At 42.2% G+C, this 21,942-nt stretch overlaps 1 protein-coding gene across 5 annotated transcripts in view; it reads left to right on the top strand.

The window, feature by feature from the left end:
• The window catches only part of KDM2B (lysine demethylase 2B), a 3,837,686-nt gene that overhangs the window by 514,864 nt on the left and 3,300,880 nt on the right, over positions 1 to 21,942 (top strand). For all 5 annotated transcript variants that reach the window (XM_044068658.1, XM_044068655.1, XM_044068654.1 and 2 more), the window contains one exon: positions 9,550 to 9,596. In XM_044068658.1, coding sequence (XP_043924593.1) covers positions 9,550 to 9,596 — 47 coding nt within the window. The remainder of the gene's footprint in view (positions 1 to 9,549; positions 9,597 to 21,942) is intronic.

Raw genomic sequence — 21,942 nt, 5'->3', positions numbered from 1 at the left:
AGTGATCTGTGAGTTAATGCAGGTATGAATGAGAGAGTGACTGTGTGTGTGTGTGGTATGGATGAAAGGTACACAAACCTCATTGCTGCTGCTGCAGCGATCACTCTCACTCTTCACTCTTTCTCTCTCTCACCCCCCTCTCTGTGTCACACACACACCTCTCAACCTCTTACTTGGATCAAGAAATCTGGACAAAGCCAAAAATAATGGGGGGGACAAAGGCCCAAAATAGGGACCGTTTTAAGCGCTGCTCCTACAAACTTTGAAAGTTGATAGAAATACAGGTTTTGCCTTAGCATGAATTTTCTGAAGGGTATGAAGTATGAAACTGTTGTCTGTCATTATTTTCTGACTTCAGCCTCCGTTGTCTTCCAGTAACTTTCCAGGAAATGACAATTTTGTGAGAAGACGACCAACAATATGAGGCAAAATTCTGGACATTCTGTGAAAATCTGTACAGTTGAGAGGTATGCTGGACAGAGCCAAATAACAGGGACAGATGTTAAATATTGCTCTTATAAACAAAATCAGTAAGGTTGCCATTAGGTTTACTTACACCTCAACCATAGTAGTTCAATGTTATGCTGTTAAGCAGATTGTACACTTTTTTTTTTTTTGATAATTATTGCCAATTGTCTTTTTATTGTACTTCGGAGCTTTTCTTCTCGGGTCTGGCCTCCTCATTAAACAAATGTCAAACAAATAAATAAATAAATAAATAAATATTTACTTTATTATGCATGCCGCGAGATGGCTGGTCCGTGGAAATTTGTCTTGCATTGAGACCGGTCCTTGGTGCAAAAAAGGTTGGAGACCACTGAACTAGAGGAGCACTAGCTACATCATCTGCTTTTCAGGCCAGAATTTCCATGGACAGCATTTGTGCTGCAGCTACGTGGGCCAATCCTCATACATTTGTCACTCATTACAAAGTGAGTTTTGCCTCCAGGGACAGGGCTCTTTTGGTTCCACTGTGCTCAAAGGTGTACTCTCATGAGCCACCCGGGGAAAAGGTGCTAGGGACGCTGTCCCATCCAAGTAAGAATGAAGGCAAGATAGGACAACATAACATAAAGAAGTTATGTACTCACCATAACATTCCATAATGTTCATCGTGTTACACTGCTGCAGTCATTACACTTGGGTTATCCTGCCGTCAGGCGGTCCCGCAGTCGGCCAGAGTTCCAAAGTCTTGGTCCGGCATCGGTTGCTGTCGCTTCTTCCCTGACGTCAGTGTGCCAGGGGTATATAAGATGTATCCGACGCCATTTTTTTCAGTCTTTCTTGCCGCGCGGTGCCCGAAGCAAAAGCAGTTCGCAAGTGCCGGTCGGCCGACTCCTGAGATTTTCAAAGTCGAATTTCAGATCCGAAGTCTTCAATAAAGATAAGTACCCCGTTGTGGAAACTTTTTTCTTGCCTCAGACCAATGTCAGAAAAAGTTAATAATTGTATTTCTTGTGGGAAGCAAATACCTCATAAGGACTTCCACTCTTACTGTATTCCATGCCTAGGCCCTGATCACAACGTCACTAGTTGTCGGTTTTGTTCTAGATTTAACAAACGCACTATAAAACGACGTTTTGATTTTGCTTTGCACTACTTTGGCCGAAGGTTCAATTATACAATGCCATCGGAACAACCGACGACTGCAGTTCATAAAAAACGCAAAGACAAGGATAAAGACAAGCATCTGAGGTCCAAAACCAACGACGAAGCCGCTTCTAGGCCAGTTGCCGGTTCCCAGTGAGGCGCTTTTGCAGCCCCTGACACCCGCTACCTCAGAGCCACAGGCCGCCTCCGACTCCCACGTGGAGACAGCTAGGCCTCTGGAAACTCAAGTTATTGGGCCTACGGAAACTAATCCCTCAGATGGGTCCGGAGCCGCTGAGCAGGCATCGGCTTCTGAGGCTGTTTTCAGACCTTCACAACTTAACATTAAAGCAGCAGCCAAGACAAAAACACCATTAAATACAAAGGAGCAAGTACAGCATTCTCCAGGACAGTCCTCCATGCCTAAGAAACAGATGCTCAAAATGGCCGAAGACCTCATTACTCTAATCAGGGATTCCCATCCCCCTCCTGAGAAAAGGCCTAGGCAGGATACAGACTATGATTCCTCTGATCAGGTTTCCATTTCCTCTGATTCCTCTTCAGACCAGGGATACTCTCTACCCCCCCTATAAGGACTCTGATGCTGAAGAATCTATATCCCTTCAGCCTCTCCTCCTGAGGATTACTCTTTTGGGGAAACTTTACATACCATGAGGGAGCATTTCCATTGGGAAAGTCAGGATTATTCAGAATCCAAGAAAAGGCTCAGGGACTTCCCTTTATTGCCTCAGCACAGGCCCCTTGCTATTTGAAGGGTCCTTCCCAAGCTGCCTGCAGCTTATTGTGTTTGACAGGAATGAGAACCATAACCTGCTGTCCCACACCATACTCTCAGGCTTGAGCAATCCTGTCATACCAGATCTTTTTCTGTTGTTGGGCTCCTGCCAGGTTCCCCTGGGCCAAGGTAAGTGAATGCCTGTATGAGTGTGTATGTGTTTGTCTATGGCGTCGGATGCATCTTATATACCCCTTATGCCTTCCCACCACTGCCTCTCCTTTCTTTGTATAATTGAACCTTCGGCCAAATGAAACTGACGACAACAGAAAAGGAAAAGCATTCCTTGCTGTTTATCAAACCCAGATTAGACCACCAGAAGCAGAGTTATTACAACATGGCACTGTGAAACAGCCATACACTCAGTACTTTCACTTTTATCTCTTTCTCCCACAATACACTGTGTGGTTTAAAACCCTACTTTGTCATTCAGCACCATTTTCATTCTCCCCCTTCTATAACTCATGGGTGTTAGATATTGTGGATGATGTGTTTTCTGAATCCAGCTTATCTCCTGATTCTTTGCCCCCTGCTCCAGCCAAGCCAGTTAGGTATTATAGAGTCCCTGACTCTCACAAGTTTCTTTATAAAAACCCTTTTGCTGACCCAGAAACTATTTCCCAGGGTCCCAAAGGGGTTAAGGCTTCCATTGCAAAAAATCCAGTCCCCTCTGACAGAGATTCTAGAGCATTAGATGGATGGGGGAAGAAAGTTTACACCTGTAACTTTAGCAGTAAGGGCTTTAAATTGCCTGTTTCACTTGCTTAAGTGCCAACAATATTTAATGGCTCAGTTAAAACAGAAAATGCTTACAAGCTCAGAAGCTCCTGACTATAAAGAAATGCAGGATTTATTGCATGCAGTTGAACAGGTGGGAAAACATACTCTGCAATGTGGTTTTGATTCTTTGGAGGCTTCTTGTAGAGCCGCAGTTACAGGTTCTGTGATTCGAAGACATGCTTGGTTAAAAGAACAGAGTTTACCAGACCATGTTAAGGCAAGATTATTGGATGCTCCTTTACAGCATGATACCTTGTTTGGTGTTAAGGCAGAAGAGGTGTTAAAGAAAATGGAGGATAAAGCTAAATCTATGCAAACAGTCAAAGATTTCTTACAGGTACAGCCACCTCGATTTAGCAGAAATTTTTTCTCAAAATTGGCAAACAGTCACCCAAGACAAATGGGTTCTGAATATTGTGTCTCAAGGATACAGGTTACACTTTCACACTTTACCAAGGCTAAAGGGAATGCCAAATCTGCCACATAATCAATGGGCAGAGGCTCAAAAACAAATTTCAGCCCTCATGGACATGATAGCTATTCAGAAAGTACCACAGCAGGAACAAGGACAAGGATTTTTCCTTCCCCATCTCCATACTTATTAATAGGACCTTAGAAGAAGGTGTGGTTCCCTCCATCTGGAAAATTTCACATATTATCCCTCTCTTTAAAGGTGGTGACTCTTTGGAATATTCCAACTTCCGCCCCATAGCATTGCTATCTCCTCTTGCAAAAATAATGGAGAAATGTATCCACAAGCAGGTATTAAACCACTTATTACACCATAATCTCCTAGCTAACTGTCAACATGGTTTTCGGCCATTCCATAGTACTACCACAGCCTTACTATCCTTCATCGATTCAATCAACACTAACCGCAACAAAAATCTTCTTTCTTCAGCATTCTTTGTAGACCTGTCCAAAGCATTTGACATGATCAATCATCATCTGCTTCTCCATCGTTTAAAAGCTGTCTCTCTTGACAATCCTGCAATAAACTGGTTCGCATCCTACCTTGACAACCGAAAACAGACTGTTCTCTGGCAAAACCATCTCTCAGACCTCCTCCCCACCTCTATAGGGGTTCCACAGGGGTCTATCCTAGGTCCTCTACTGTTTTCCATATTTATTAATGACCTTCATCTAGCCACTCCTCTATCAACTTGCATTCAATACGCAGATGACACCACCGTCATTTGCTATGCCACAACACAATCCAAACTTCACTCACTCGCACAAAAAACCTTCACAACCATTGAGCATTGGTTCTCTAACCATTGTCTCCTTCTCAACCCTAAGAAAACCAAACTCCTACTTTTTACACCCACTCATATATCTCCCTCCCTTAGCTTCATACTCACATCCAATAACGGTACCCTTATCTGTCCAGACCATACCACCAAACTCTTAGGTATTACAATCGACAGTCAACTAAAATTTGACAACCATATAAACGCTACAATTAAATCTACCAACAGAAAACTAGGTTCTCTGTATAGAATCAAATCTTTCCTAACTCCTGAAGCCAGAACTACTATAGCTAGAACCCACTTAATCTCTACCCTATTATATGCCTCCCCCATCTATACTAAGCTCTCTAAGTACAATCTTAACAAACTATCTACAGCCTATAACAATATTGCCAGATTTGCCACAAACTCTCCATATAGGACTCATCACTGTCAAAACCTAAAAAAACTAGGCTGGCTAGAGCTACCTCACCTAATATCATTCAACCAACTCACTATTGCCCACAAAGCCCTTTACCACCCTGACAATACTCCAATGCTCTCCACCCTCATAAAACCATATAACAATCTGAGGAATCTACGCTCATCCAACATAATACTGATTCATACTTCTTTATCTAATAACTTAGCAGGTAATACCTTATTCTCCAACTCAGTGGGTAAAATATGGAACCAACTACCAAATGACCTTACTTGCCTTACATCTCTCCCACTATTCAAAACTAACCTAAAACTCTTCCTTTCCAACCACTGGCTATGCTCTTGCCATAACACTGACTAACCTTTTCTTTCTTCCCATATTATCTGCTTTCTCCACCACCCATCCTTCTTCCTATTTCCTTCTTTTGCAGTTTAAATCTCCTCTCCTAGCTGAGTGCTTTTTCCTCATCATATATATAAGTTTATGCTTCAACTATTCTTGCAGTGCAATTGTGTATGTAAATTTTTACCTTATCTTCTGTCCATGCTAGCAAAGTATGTAAATCCCATACTCAATGTAGCAGGCTGTAATTGTATGTTTATTCTATCATATCTTTTTATTTTTATTTGATTTTTTTATTTGATTTTTTAAAGTATTAATTTAGTATTGTAGCGGAGCTTTTCTCCTCGGGCCTCCACTGAAAATGGACATGTATCCAGCTGGACTAGCCCGGTTAACAAATGTAAAATAAATAAATTTTACTCGAGACTCTTCCTGGTCCCCAGAAAGGACAAAGCCTGGAGACCCATACTAGACCTTTCAACTCTAAATACTTTCCTGGATGTTCCGAAATTCAAAATGTTGACACTACAGCAGCTTCTTCCCATGCTAGGCAAGAAGGCTTGGCTTGTAACTCTGGACCTCAAAGAGGCATACCTGCATGTCCCTATCAGACAAGATTGCAGAAGATACCTCAGATTCAAAGCGGGTACAATGCACTACCAATTCTGTGCACTGCCCTTTGGCTTATCTACTGCGCCCAGGGTCTTCACAAAGTGCCTGGTACCAGTAATTGCATTTTGCAGACAAAAAGGAATTCAAATATATCCATACCTGGACGACTGCCTCATTCAAGCAGAGAAAAAGGACATTCTTCTAAAGCATCTGGCGTTTGTAAAAAGGCTGCTAATTTCTCTAGGGTACACAGTAAATGAAAAGAAGTCAAAACTAGTGCCCTCACAACAGATAATATTCCTGGGTGCCAGCTTGAATACAACGGCCCAGATGGCTTATCTCACACCAGACAAACAAAGACAACTGACTCAATATTTTCAATTACTGGCAAAAAAGTCCCATCTCCCTGCAAGAAATATTCTGCAGGCCCGGGGATTCATGGCATCCTGCATACTACTAATTCCATATGCCAGACTGCATATGAGGAAATTACAATGGTACCTAAAAAGTGTTTGGACTCAACACTCTCACAGTTTAGAAACAGTTGTTGTTGTTGTGTCTTTCGGCTTTTCCCGGTTAGGGGTCGCCACAGCGGAATTCCGGTTCGCTAATGATAGGTAGTTGATTTTTACGTGCCAAGTTACCAGCCCTGACGCACAACCTTCAACGAAGGTACGCCCATTCATGCATGTTTCCACGTAGAAGACGCTCTAGCTGAGAATCGAACCGGACAGCGTCTTACTGTGAGGCGACAACACTACCGCAGCCACCACCACCGTGGGACACAGTTTAGAAACAGTAATACCAATAATTCCCTGCCTACAACAGGAGTTTCGATGGTGGGCACAGGCATGTCACCTCAACAAGGGTCAGCCTTTCACTCTACCCACAGACAGGCAGACTCTAACAACAGATGCTTCAGATTACGCCTGGGGAGCACACATGGCAGGAAAATGTATTCAGGGCAAGTGGACCACAGACCAAATGCATCTTCACATCAATCAAAAAGAGATGTTGGCTGTTCAAAATGCCCTAACAGCTTTCATGGACCTTCTGCATCCAGGATAATTATTATTAAATACAGACAACACCACAGTGATGTGGTACATAAACAAGCAAGGGGGCACTCATTCTTATCCCATATGCAGGCAAGCCATGACCTTGTGGAACACAGCTCTAACTTATCAAGTTCATCTGCAAGCACAATTCCTACCAGGAAAGAAAAATACTCTGGCAGACGATCTAACCAGAAATGTCATGGACCCTCACAAATGGAAATTGAATCCACAAATCTTCAGCATGGTAACGCAAAAATGGGGGTGCCCAGACATAGATCTTTTTGCCACCCCCACTGAATTGCCAACTACAAAAATTCTGCACGAGGACTTACCACACACAAGCATGGAAAGTGGATGCTCTTTCGTTCAGCTGGAAAAGCCTAAATGTTTATGCCTTCCCACCACTGCCTCTCCTTTCAAAGGTACTCCTAAAAGCCAGATAAGAAAAAACACAGATGATCCTGATTGCTGCAGACTGGCCAAGCCAGCACTGGTACCCAATCTTAAAGAACTTAGCTCAAGGCCCACTATGGATTTTGCCTCAAATTTCACACCTTCTGACTCAACAAAACAATCAGATCCTGCACGGTCAAGTCAAAACCCTAAACCTGGCTGCATGGCAGATTCATTAATCAAACAGGCAACACCCCTCTCTAAATCCAGAGCAGGATTTGCCACTGCAGTTCTGCAAGGCCTCATAGCCAATCCTAACTCTTTATAGACCAGCCACCCAACCTTAGCTTTGGGATTCTACCCAAGTGTAATGACTGCAGCAGTGTAACACGATGAACATAGTACAGTTTTGTACCTACCATAAATGTAGATGTTCGAGTGTTCACACTGCTGCAGTCCAGGTTACCCTCCCTCCATCCCCTCTGTCCTAGCTGGACTTATCTATACCTTTCTATCCTGTACAACCTTTGTGGTGTATTTGCTTGTAACTGAAGGTATTGTTTGTATTTTTTATGTATGTTTTATTAGCAATATGTATTGCCTACCTACTTGGGGGCACCTGACATCTGGGGTAAGAAAAACTGAAGAAAATGGCGTCGGATGCATCTTATATACCCCTGGCAAACTGACGTCAGGGAAGAAGCGACAGCAACCGATGCCGGACCAAGACTTTGGAACTCTGGCCGACTGCGGGACCACCTGACGGCAGGATAACCCAAGTGTAATGACTGCAGCAGTGTGAACACTCGCACATCTACATTTATGGTGGGTACAAAACTGTACTTTTGTTGTCCATATCACCATTCATTCTTACGACCCCTCCCTCCTTCCCTCATCCAAGGACTCCTAGAGGACCTGGTAGTTATCTTTCCTCCTTACAGGAGTTCCTTGACTCAGTTTGTTTCTCCTTGTTTTTGGGGTCCTATATATCTGTGTGTATGTATATATATATATATATATATATATATATATATATATATATATATATATATATATATATGTGTGTGTGTATATATATATATATATATATATATATATATAGATATATATATATATATATATATATATATATATATATATATATATATATATATATATATACATACACACACATACATATATACTTATGAGAGTTGCACCACTGCATCATGGGATACCTACCTGCCACGAGCCAACTTTGAGACTTCCAGCTGTGTATTCAGCCTAGTTGGAGCAGAGGATTGGCTCCGAACCCATCCAAGTAAGAATGAATGGCGAGATGGACAACAAACATGGAACGTTATGGTGAGTACATAACTTCTTTTTTTAATGACACTCTGTCTTGTGATCACAGCACCCCCATCACCAGGTGAGTGCCAAAGTTTAGATGGAAGTCCCACCCATCCATCCTGGACTGATTGAGCCAGTGATACATTTCCTTAATTGTAATTTTACTGTATTTTGTTGGAGTAAATGTATTCATAGTTTTATTGCTTGTTTCTGTTAAACGTCTTGTGCAGCAGAATCACACATTCATTTTATAATAAAATTGTTTTCAAAGCCTTTTTTGTTGTGCACACTCATTTTAGTTCTCACTTTTAGCAGTATTTTACTTACTCAGCCACTTATTCTGCACTTTGTGCACTGGGTTCCTGCTTGTTTGTTCCCTCACAATGTATTTTTCACTCATTTATATAATTTCTGTTGGAGTTTGAATGTGAATAGCTCTTTTAGCTAATGCACATGTGAAGCAACTACATCATCATTTCATGTGCATTTGCCCTAAGTGTACATTCACAGTAAAACATAGCAAATTTATAGAGACTGAGTTGATGTTCACTGCTCCTTTACTCATAAGTTCTGCTGCAGAAGGGAATCTCCCAGCACAGTATGCACATAGCTTTTTCACTTGCATAGATGTACATGATACCAGTTCCCTTTTAAGAATTATTTGAATGTGGCAGCATAAAAGTATACTGAAATGTTGGTATTCTTTACAATTCATAATAAAACATTACATCTTAAATGCTTTACTTGTAACTTGTTTGTGTATGACTGTTAAAAGCCATGTTATCAGTTACGATTGGGCAGCTTTTCTGAATGGTTGTACCTGTTGTTTTGTAGTCCCTTGGTGATGTATCTGAGTAATAGAAATAAACTTCTGTTCACCTCGGTGACTTGATGGCATTCATCGTTTTGATTTTCTTGTGTTCATTTAAAATTCTGCTTGCTAAACTTTTTTCATTCTTTTGGTATGTACATTTTTAGAATGCCAGATCCTGATTTTGGTGTTGGAGATGTAAAGCTTCTAGTAGGTAAGCTCTGTGTAATTTTTATTTGGCTAATGAGATGTTTTGTGTGGCACATTTTAAATGAAAAGGTGGTCTCATTAAATGGTCATAAATGCTGAACATCTGCTTTCACAGTCTTTCACACATGAATATGTATGAGTATGTGTGTATCTGTCATATATATATTGTGGGTGTGTGTGTGTGTGTATATATATATATATATATATATATATATATATATATATATATATATATATATATATATATATATATATATATATATATATATATATATATATATATATATAATTTATTTTATTTATTTTACATTTGTTGACCGGGTTAGTCCGACTGGATACATGTCCATTTTCAGCGGAGGCCCGGGGAGAAAAGCTCCACAAAGACAAGAAAAACACATAAATTAACATACAGATAAATTCACATTAACATGATTTATAATTTACAGTGGTATATATACATTTGCCACCAGAGTGGTTAAGATTAAAGGCTCAAAGGACAAAGATGTTACTTTGTCCCACTTATACTTTGTTATAAGTTACCTTGGTATAGAAACATTTGCCAACAGTGTGGTTAAGATTATAGGCTCAAAGGACAATAATGTTACTTTGTCCCACAAATAAGAACCTAGCCCTTATGAGGTACAGCAAGACCAAGAGGAGCCTGATGACTATAAAACCAGCAGAGATAAAGGCTTAGTGATCAGAGGAGTTACAATTGTATGAAACTTGAAAGGAGAAAAGAGAGGAAAAAGCCCTAGTTAAGAGTATGTGGGTGATGTGAGACTATTAGGATTAGTCTGGATTAGGACATGGGCATAGCCAATGGGACTTAAAGAATTCTTTAAGATTATTTTTGAATTGACAAAGTGAGGTAATAAGTCTTAGGTTATTAGGAAGGGAATTCCAGACCTTTCCTATGGTATTGGAATAAAGAGCTTCGCCACCCGAATTATTAGATTTAGTGGTTAGAACCAGTAAACTATTTGAAGATCGAAGGCAGCTAAGATTGGAGTAGGGAGTCAGAAGTTTATTCAGCGAAGGGGTTTTATCTGGTTCCTTAATTATTTTAAACGCTTCAGTGAGTTGGTTAAGTTTGAGAAGATTGGGTAGTTCTAGCCAGTCAAGTTTCCTTAGGTTAAGGCAGTGGTGAGTACGATAAGGTACTCCCATTACAAATCTGGCAATATGATTATAGGCAACAGAGAGTTTATTAATCTCTCTTTTGTTGAGGAAAGAAAGCACAGGAGAGGCATATAATAGGGTGGAGAGGAGGTGCGTGCGTGCAATGGTTAGTTTGGCATTAGGGGTTAGAAAGTTCTTAATTCTGTACATGGAACCGAGTTTCTTGTTTACTGTCTTTATGGTTGGACTAATATGCATATCAAATTTAAGCTTATTGTCAATAGTGACACCTAGTAGTTTGGTGTTGGTGACAGGCTCAATGATGGTACCATTAATGGATTGAACGTAGAAGGTCCTATTATTAGAATGTAGAGGGTGTTGCCCTAGAGGAGAAACTGAGGTGGGAAAAAATAGTAGTAACTTAGTTTTTTTTGGATTTAGGATGAGTTTCCGTTCTGTGAGCCATTTTTCAACTGTAGCAAAGCAGTGTTGGGTGACTACTTGTAGATCATGGAGAGAAACATCAGAGCAGATCAGGGTGGAGTCGTCTGCATATTGGATGCAGGTGGGTTTAGGGATGACTGAGTGAAGTTCATTTATGAATACGGAGAAGAGAAGGGGACCAAGTATGGAGCCCTGGGGAACTCCTATGGTGTTAGGTAGCAGGTGTGATAGCTTGTTTTGCCACTGGACTGCTTGTTGCCTACCAGAAAGGTAAGCATTAAACCATCTGAGGGCTGGATTATCGAGGTGTAAGGTTTCAAGGGTGTGGAGCAATAGCTGGTGATTGACCATATCGAAGGCTTTTGACAAGTCAAGAAAGAGGGCGGAAGATATTTTTTTGTTATTACGGTTATTGTTGACTGAGTCAGTTAAAGAAAGGAGGGCGGTGGTTGTACTATGATGGGGTCTAAAACCGTGTTGAGATTTGGACAAAAGACTGTTTAGGGTGAGAAAGTGTAAGAGTTGTTTGTGGACACATCTTTCCATAATTTTGGCTATTGGTGACAATATTGCTATAGGTCTATAGTTCGATGGTTCCGTGGAGGAGCCACCCTTATGAAGTGGAATGACGTAGGATATTTTCCAAATGGAGGGGATGGTGGCCTCTGTTATAGTTCTGTTAATCAGGATTGAGATAGGATAGGCTATAACATCTGATGCTATTTGTAGGTATTCCGCTGGGAGACGATCGGCCGATAGGGTGGTTGGTTTAAGTTTCTTCAATAGGGTTCTAATGTAAGAGGTGGATATTGGTTGTAGGTTAAAGAAGGGTAGAGATTTGTCAATAACATTAGTTAGGGGGGAAGAAGAAGGAGTTAGTTGATTGGCTAGAAACTGGATGGTCTCGGTAAAAAAGGAGTTAAAGGTATTGGCTACATCTTCAGGATTTTTACCAATAAGTGTCTCAGGGGGTAGGGGTAGTTGATTTCCCAGAATGGAGGAGATTATTTAAACCTGCCCAGAACTTCTTAGGATTATTCTGGTGTTTATCCTGGAGGTGACAGAAATAGTTCTTTTTGTCCCGGGTAATGTCAGTTTTCGTAGTATTTCTAAGTTGCTGGAATTTGATGCGATCTAGAGGTGCTTTAGTAGCTCGCCATTTATCCCAAGTCTGATCTCTAAGTTTAATTTTTGATTTGGTTTCTCTAGTTAGCCAAGGTGCTATCCGTACCTTGGATCTGATTAGTCGGTTAGGTGCATGAGAGTCCAGTATGTTTAGGAATGTGTCATTAAAGTATGTCACACTCTCATCTAGGGGTAGAGTTTATATATATATATAGATAGATATATATATATATATATATATATATATATATATATATATATATATATATATATATATATATATATATATAGATATATATATATATGTATATATATATATATATATATATATATATGTATCTGTGTGGTTTCACTTCAGTATACCGAAATACTGAAATACCGAACGTTGTATGGCCGAGACCATATTATCGAAATTTCAGTATTCCAAAATACTGAAGTGGTGCAAAAAAAAAGTAAAAAACAATAAACACAATGATGTTAAGTTGTCTATCTCGCCTTCATTCTTGCTGGATGGGTTCGGAACCGACCTCGGCTCCGACTCGGCCACTCTAAAAGCTCGAGAGTTGGTTCCACCGGCTCGAGGCTCCCCCTATATCCCACAATGCTAGGCGTGAGTTACCTCAGATCTCGTTTGCCGCTACAGCGATCGAGGTGTGTTTTCTACCAGCTCCAGGTTAGTGAAAGTTTAGACTAGTTTAAATTCTTTAAACTTAGGCTAGTTTAGTGTAAAATTCTTTCCCACTTAGTGTAGTGGACTTGTTATCCCTTACTATTTTTATCCAGCCCCCTCCTTTTATAAAGAACACTTAGTTCTTCCCTAAGGCCTTCGGACCCTTCCTTCCCTTTCCTTAGAAGTGTGTATGTGTTTTACTTAGGATTTTTATTAACTTACCTTTAGTTTTAAATAATTCCCTTTATTCCTATCAGTGTAATCTGTGTGTGTGTGTTTTGTGTGTGATTACACTTGTTCCTTGAGTATGTCCAAGGATACAAAGGTCTCAGGCTTCAAGAAGTGTGACTCGTGCTGTCAGAAAATGTCTCTGACAGACGGTCACACTTCTTGTGTGTACTGCCTGGGACCTTTACACCTGCAGGACTCTTGTGCTGTATGCCATGACTTCAGCCCTAGAGTCCTGCAGGAGAGAAAAAATAAACTCATTTTGAGGGGTTTAATTAAGCCTGAAGGTTCCCTTCCTGTGTCTTCTGGGAAACCTTCCAAGGCTTCTAAGACCTCGGCTCCAGCTTCAGAGTCGAGGCCTAAGGCTTCGGCCTACTGCTTCATCGGCTCCGGCTGGAGCCGATGAGTCTTTGACTGCTGTTTCAGTGGTTTCTCGGCTCCGCCGGAGCCGAGGCATTAGAGAGTCATGGGTCGGCTCCGATCATCCCATCGGAGCCGACATCTAGAAAGAGATCGAGGTCACCGTCCCTTGGCTCCGTTCATTCGGCTCCAGCGTCTCCCCTGCTGTCTGAGCGGAGCCATAGATCTCACTCCTCCAGGTCATCGAGGCTCTCAGATCACGACCTCCAGAGGGTAGTGAGTAGACTTTTGAAGTCCGAGGCACTGGCCCAAATGCTCCAGAGTCCGACTCATCAGTCGATGCCTCAGCTTGTTCCAATAAATATTCCTCCTCCGACTCCTTTGAGCTCGAGCCGGGCGCCTCGAACCGAGACTGTGGTAGCGTGGGAGCCGATACATTTGTCTTCGGCTCCGCCGGCGGCTCCGATTTCTTCCTGTGAAGAATCTCGGCGCCGGCTTCCTCGCCGGCTCGAGGGGTGAGTGGCATCGGACCCTTGTCCGACCCCCCTCTTCCTCTCGGTGCTTCGGCGCTGGTGAGTTCGGCTCCGACATCGGCCTCGGAGCCATCTCTGTCGGTGCCGAGGGAGGTTCTCAGCTTCTCGGAGCGGGACCTCTGGCTCTGCCTGACAGGGGTGCATTCGAGGTCATGCGGAGTGTGTTGGAACCTTGTTCCACTCCACAGTCGGCTCCGTCCGCCCCTCCCACTTCGGTGCCTTTGGTTATGTCGACTCACTCCCTCATCCCAGACTGCAGAGAGCAAGCTCCTCAAGAATCCCCTGTGGGATCTCATCCTCTTCCGAGGCCTCTCCTGAATTGGCAGGGGTGCCCCCTAGGAAGAGAAAGTGTAAGAGGAAGCACTTAGACTCACCTGAGTCTGTCACCTCTGACACAGATTTAGAGGATTCCGATGGTTCCCCACGTTCCCCTTCTGAAGATGTCTCTTTCGCAGACATTCTAGAGATCCTGAAACAGAGGGGAAATTGGCCATCCCTTAACCCTTCGGAGGATGAATCTGTGTATCTTGAGGCGTTTGGCTCTCGCCCTTCCACCTCCTGGGTGTCCCCCCCCTTTGATCCCCTCATGCAGGTGGTTGCAAAGAAGGCCTGGGCGGCTCCAGATTCAGTGGACCCTACCCCCAGGAGACCCTCCAAATTTATAACAGCACCAACTGACAAGCAATTTCTCACAAAAGGTGTTTCTGTGGATGCTATGGTGGTAGCTGCTGCCACCAAGAAGGAACTAGCTGATCCTTCGGTGCCTGTCCATCCACCTAACAAGGAATCCAGGTCTATGGACAGGTACGGGAAGCGGATGTTCTCGTCAGCGACCTTTACAATGCGTTCGCTGAACTACCTATGCCATTTTACTCGTCTTCAAAGGGACTTGATCAAGGAAGCGAGTGATATGTTGAAGGATCCTACAGCTGCGGGTTTTCAGGACAAGATGAACACTCAGCTGGCTACCCTGAACTCCATAGCTAACTCCTCCATGCGCCTACTTTCTTATGCGGCTGATGGAGCGAGCAGGGCTGCAGGGACAGGTGTGGCCTTACGCAGGCACGCCTGGATGCGGGTATGCAACTTTGCGGACCCCTTTAAAACGTCTTTCACTAATTCCCCGTTTGATGGATCATCTCTTTTTGGTCCTCAAGTGAAAGAAACTTTGACTAGGTGCGAGACAGATGGCAAGACTCTTTCTGCCGTCGGAGTCCGTTTTTCTACTCCTTCTAGGCCTTACCCCAAAGGCCAGAAAAGTGGGAAAATGTGGTTCCGCAGACAATCTCAAGGGACTTCGCCTGACGCACAAAGTCGGTTCCCCGCCAGAGGCAGAGGGGGGAACAATAATGGTAGACGTCGCCCTAGAGGCAGGGGGGGTCCGCAAAACCAGGGCAATCGGAAAGTCTTCTCTGATAAGCCTTTTCAGCATCCCTGAGGTGTTGCCCGACTGCCTACCTTCCGCGGCAGTCGGGGGAAGATTGTCACTGTACCCAAAAGCCTGGCTATCCCTGACTCAAGACAAATGGGTACAGTCCATCATTTCTGAAGGCTATTCCATTCCCTTCTATCGCATTCCAAACCAATCAAAAAAATCCCTTCCAGATGTTCCACCCGCTCAAAGGGATCTTGCAGCTTTGGAAATTTCAAAGCTGCTTGCAAAAAGAGCAATTCAGCCAGTTCCAGCAGACCAGCAAGGATCCGGAATCTACTCCAGGTTCTTTTTAGTTCCAAAGAAAACAGGGGACTGGAGACCAATTTTGGATCTCAGTATCTTGAACAAGTCAGTCAAGAAAACAAGATTTCGGATGGTCACGCTGCAGTCCATCCTTCTCCTTTTGGGAAAGGGAAGTTGGATGTGCTCTATAAATCTTCAGGATGCGTACTATCACATAAAAATGAAAAGACGCTCCAGAAGATTCCTCCGCTTCAGGCTGGGAACCAGTCATTTTCAATTCAGGGCCCTGCCCTTTGGTCTCACCACTGCCCCCCGGGTGTTTACCAAATGCATGACAGTGGTAGCTTCTCACCTGAGACGACAAGGATTCCAGGTGTTTCCATATTTGGACGACTGGCTCCTCACAGCTCCCACCAAGCATCTTCTTCTAATGGCCAGGGACTACACCTTTCGCACTTGTCGAAATTTAGGCATTTCAATAAATTTCGAAAAGTCTGTTTTGTCGCTTTGTCATACTATTACCTTCATAGGCGCAAATCTAGACACAGTCAACATGTCTGCGAGACTAACAGATCAGAGAATAACAGACATACACAAAATAGTCTCGCTCCTCTTCAGCAGCAACAGAATCAAAGCCAGGCTAGTTCTGAAAGTGTTGGGGATTATGGCGGCTGCCATACCTCTGCTTCCATTAGCCAGATTCCACATGAGAATCCTTCAATGGATGCTCTTCACGCAATGGTCGTACCAGCAACTTCCAATGTCTCACACCATTATGATCACGCAAACATGCAGAAATCATCTTCTGTGGTGGATGTCTTCCCTCAGCTCTTATTGGGAAGACCCTTTGTTCCTTCCTCCGGTTGCTACTCTGACAACGGACGCCTCCCTGATCGGGTGGGGGGGGCATTATCAGGGCAGAACTGTCCAGGGCACATGGCAACCAGACGAATGCCACTTGCACATAAATGTTCTAGAGATGAGAGCAGTGCTTTTAGCGTTGCAAGCCCTTCAAGACTCTCTTCCCTTGGGAACGATAGCAATCCAGACGGACAATATGTCTGTAGTGTGGTATATCAACAAACAAGGCGGAACCAGGTCCTACCCCTGTGTCGAGAAGCACTCAGACTGTGGCAATGGGCGATTTCTTCTCAGCGTTTTCTGATAGCAACGCACATCCCCGGAAGTCCAATCAAATCGGACAAGTTGAGCAGAGCTATCCTCATGCCTCACGAGTGGTCTCTGAAAGACTCTGTTGTGAGAGAAATTTTTCTCAAGTGGGGCCAGCCTTGCTGCGACCTTTTTGCTACTCCCCAAAACAGCAAGTGCAGAGATTGTTTCACCCTTTTCCCGTTACCAGGCCAACCCAGCAGAGACGCCTAGTCCAAGTTTGGCCCCGGGACTTCTGTATGCATTTCCCCTTCCCACTAATCTCTCAAGTGATACAGAAAGCTATCGCTCAGAAGGCTTCATTGATCCTCATTGCTCTGTACTGGCCTCGACAGGTTTGGTTCCCCTTTCTACATCAGTTTCTGTTGGAGCGACCTTGGCATCTGGACCTAGTTCCAGATCTTTTGATCCATCAGTCGGGTCAGTTTCATCGCTCCCTTCCCTCCCTGAACCTCACTGCTTGGTTCCTCCAGTTCCAACCTTAGCCAGGCTTCCTCAAATATCTCACTCTGTTAGAGATATATTGATAGCTTCCCATAAATCTTCCACTCGAAAGATTTATTTGAGTAAGTGGAAACGTTTCCTATTGGGCTCAAGGAAGGGACATAGATCCTTTCACTGCTTCCATCCAAATGGTCCTTGATTTCCTAGCTGAACTCTTCCATGCAGGTTCATCTCCTTCTACTCTTAAAGTTCAATTGGCAGCTATTTCTAACTTTCATGTGGGCATTTCAGATTCTGCCATCATGTCCCACAAGCTTTGCAAAGCTTTTTTGAAAGGAGTTTTTCTACTCAGACCTCCGGTAAGAAATCCTCCTCCTCCTTGGGACCTAAATTTAGTTCTCAGTTCTTTAATTCTCTCTCCTTTCGAACCTGCAGCCTCCTGTTCTTTAAAATTACTATCATGGAAGACTCTCTTTCTAGTAGACATTACTTCAGCTAGAAGAGTTTCAGAACTTCATGCACTCAGCTGTCGACCTCCTTATCTGTTGTTCCATAAGGACAGAGTATCTTTACGAACCAACCCGTCCTTTTTACCAAAAATAGCCTCCTCGGCTAACCTAAATCAAAGCATTGACCTCCGGTGTTTTTCCAGAATATTCTAACAGATCTGAACAAAGATTGCATTGGCTAGATGTTCATCGTCAGTTAAGGTACTATTTGGATAGAACAAAACAATTCAGAAAATCTGACCAGCTGTTCGTCTCTTATGCAGAAGGCAGAAAGGGACTTTCAGTTTCAAAGGTATCATTATCCAGATGGCTAACATCTCTGATCTCCTTGTTTATGAAATTAGACACCAAAAGCTGCCTAGCAAACCTAAAGCCCATTCTACCAGAGCTTTGGCTACTTCTATAGCTTTCCAAGATAGACTGCCTATTGACACCATTTGTGCAGCGGCTACTTTGGCTACTCCTCACACTTTCATTTCTCATTATAAGCTGGATTTAGCCTCTAGACATAGAGCTAACTTTGGTTCCACTGTTCTCAAGAGTCTGTTCCGTTAGGCCACCCGGGACAAGGTGCTAGGGACGCGGTCCCATCCAGCAAGAATGAAGGCTAGATAGACAACTTAACATATAGAAGTTATGTTCTTACCATAACGTTCCATGTTAGTTGTCTTCTTCTCGCCTTCTTCTTGCGTCCCACCCTCCTTCCCCCTGGCCTGGACAGACCTAGAGGAGTTTTGATTGTGACCTCTCTTTCTTCCACCTCTGTACTTTAGGTATATGCTCTGCTGTGCATATTTCCTGGATCAGGATGTAGGTCACCCTTCTCTTCTCCCTTGTTTATAGAGGTGAACTTTGTTACTAGTTATTCTATTACTATTATAGGCTGGGCCTAGCTTACAAACGAGATCTGAGGTAACTCACGCCTAGCATTGTGGGATATAGGGGGAGCCTCGAGCCGGTGGAACCAACTCTCGAGCTTTTAGAGTGGCCGAGTCGGAGCCGAGGTCGGCTCCGAACCCATCCAGCAAGAAGAAGGCGAGAAGAAGACAACTAACATGGAACGTTATGGTAAGAACATAACTTCTATTTTCTTCAGGGGGACAACCCCCCCTCCCTGTGATTGCACGATAGTGGGGACATGGTAAATCTCGAGTTCTGCGCTTCCACATATGGTGTGTAGCGGGAGATTTCCCTTTCCTCCACTGTAGCGCGATCTCGGAGTTGGTATATTTAAGTAGGGGGGTGTGGAGGGGGTGCAGTGGGGCTTGTCCCCCTGCAGAAATGTTGTGTTTATTGTATTTCTTTTTTTTTTTTTGCACCACACTTCAGTATTTTTGAATACTGAAATTTCGATAATATGTTCTCGGCCATATAACGTTCGATATTTCAGTATACTGAAGTGAAACCATATATATATATATATATATATATATATATATATATATATATATATATATATATATATATATATATATATATATATAATGTGTGTGTGTGTATGTATGTATATATATATATATATATATATATATATATATATATATATATATATATATATATATGTACACACACACACACACACACACACATATGTAATATATAGGTGTGTGTAATTGTTAAACTTGAAAGTTAATATTGTTGACACTCAACAGTAAACTCATCAGTACCTAAATGGTTGGCAAATGTAGTCAGTTACACAAAGTTGAGCCTACACTATATCACTAAAAAAAGTACTTTATTTTTTGCAAGGGGGCTACCCCTCCCACCCTTACTTCTGATATATGCCAGCTTCAATAGCACTCAGCAGTGGGTAAATGGGAAAATTCCCTAAACTCCAGGGTTTTCTGATCACGCACAATGACTGACTTGTGTAAATCACTGACTGTACAACTCAACAAAAAAAGTTAACCAGTGTAATGGAATCTAATATAATATATATGGGTATAGTGGATGTTGTTGACTGGATTGTAATAGACTCACAGACCATTGATTACAAACCACTGAAACCCAATTCATAGACTGCAAGAAGTGAGGAGAATATGAAGTGCCTTCACCTTTTCCTGAGGTTTGCCGAGTTTGATTTTGCTTTACTGTCTATATGTATGTCGAGCACAATCGTTTCATGGATAAGAATGTAATTACATACATATTGTCAGTTTTCTTTAATCGCACTGGGGGCATTGATATGTAAAAAGCACAAGTTTATTTAAAGATGAAACAAAAGAAATCCTATCTTGGCATTGCACAGTTAGCAGTAGAGATATTTACACTATTTGCATGGTACTTTAAATGCAAATTTTCAGTCCTTAGTCGTAATCCCACCAATTTTGTTTCACAGAGGGTCAGCCCCACACAACCCTATCTGTTATAGTTCACAGCTGTAGGGTCTGCTAGGTCTTTCTTTTAGCTCTACATAAATATTCACCTAATCTGACCAACCTTCAGTTCAAATCCTTTCTAGGCCTTGAGTGGAACATCCAACTCCAGACGCTGTGAATCTTCTGGTAGAGCCCCTGTCATAGCCCACAATGATTCTGCCACTAAAGGAATTTACTGTTTGATCTCCTATTTCCAGGTTACAGCCTCTAATAAACCACTAGTAAACAATTAGGTTTTCATTATTCATTTACTACAACCAGTTATCTTGACTAGTTATTGTGAACATTTTAAAGGCGCAAGTCACAGTTTGTACATGTTTAAAGACATATTGTGCATTTTCTCTACACAGGATGTCACAACTGCCCTTTACAGCACAAATAACTTTGATTTTGAACTCTCTCAAATTGACTGTGACCCATCAGCCTCCCTATGTTTCAGTCTGGGTTTGAGTTACTGTGTCCTCGAAAAGTTGGAGTGATAGTGCCCAGCAACATAACTTTATATTACTGTTCTTTTGTTCTCAGAAGTTGCAGTGGAGCATAATCGGTCACTAGGTTAAAGTGTCTGACTGACAGGTAGTACTTTTAGAAGTTTTCCCAGCCAAACATTCCTGGCTGAATATTTTTTCTCACTATTACTTATTTTTCATCTGATGTAGTACACAGGCCTCTCCTTACCTTTTAACACCACATGATAGTACTGCTGCTAAACCCACTTGACTCATCAGCATACAAAGTAAATTCTTTAGTATATTCAGGAATCACTAGCACTGGTCAGAACATAAGTCTTTTATGTTCATTAAATGCACTTTCTACCTTAAGAGACCATTGTATTTTCATAGGAGTTTTGCATTTGTGAATTCATTCAGTAAGCAGGCAGTAGTCGCAATATTTCATACAGTTTTTATTATATTGCCCAGCTAATCCAAGAAAAGCCTCCAGCTGATTCATGGAAGGTATAGATGTTTTTTTAAAGTTCTATTTTTTTCTAGTTGTGGATTTTTCCATTCATTTTCATATAAGGTACTCCAAACAAATGTCTTCTACCATGCCCAGTGTACTTTTTAAACATTTAAAGTCAAGTCTGTCTGACATATAGATTCTAACACAGCATGCACTTTTAGTAAGTGAGAATGGACATGCCCTGAATGGATGACCATGTCACCTAGATATGCAGCAGTAGCATATCATAGTGGGAACATAAGTGTATCAGGCTCTAAGAAATAGCTGGAGCTCTGTAGCAATATATAACCAAAAGGAGTTACAAATGCTGTCAAGTCTAATGTTGTTAGATATCCTGTTTGTCTTAGGTTCTCTGTCAGATCTTACTTTTTGTAGGTTCGGTATCAGCTCAGTAGAGTGGGATAGCTATAAAACTTTGAAATGCTATTCAGTTTTCTAAAGTTATTACGGAATCTAATATTTCCATCAGGTTTAGGAATTACCACTAAACGTTTCCATTCACTCTGACTCTTTTGTTACTTTTAATGTCAATTTCTTTTGAATAGTTTCTTTTAGTAATTGTTCCCATGTTGTCTGCTCTGTCTGTTTCAACTTGTTGGACTTCAATCCGATGCAGGACAATTCTAAAGCCTTTTGGCTCGACTTAGCTCTGTCTTCATTACCCATAACCCCCTGCTGCTCCATCAACTCCCCAGATCTAGTTTACTGCCATTCACAGTCTGCAGC

The sequence above is a fragment of the Protopterus annectens genome, chromosome 4.part0, assembly GCF_019279795.1.
Source record: "Protopterus annectens isolate FY-2018-M chromosome 4.part0, PAN1.0, whole genome shotgun sequence".
NCBI lineage: Eukaryota > Metazoa > Chordata > Ceratodontiformes > Protopteridae > Protopterus > Protopterus annectens.
Note: the sequence above shows the minus strand (reverse complement) of the source record. Positions and strands in the feature narration are given on the sequence as shown.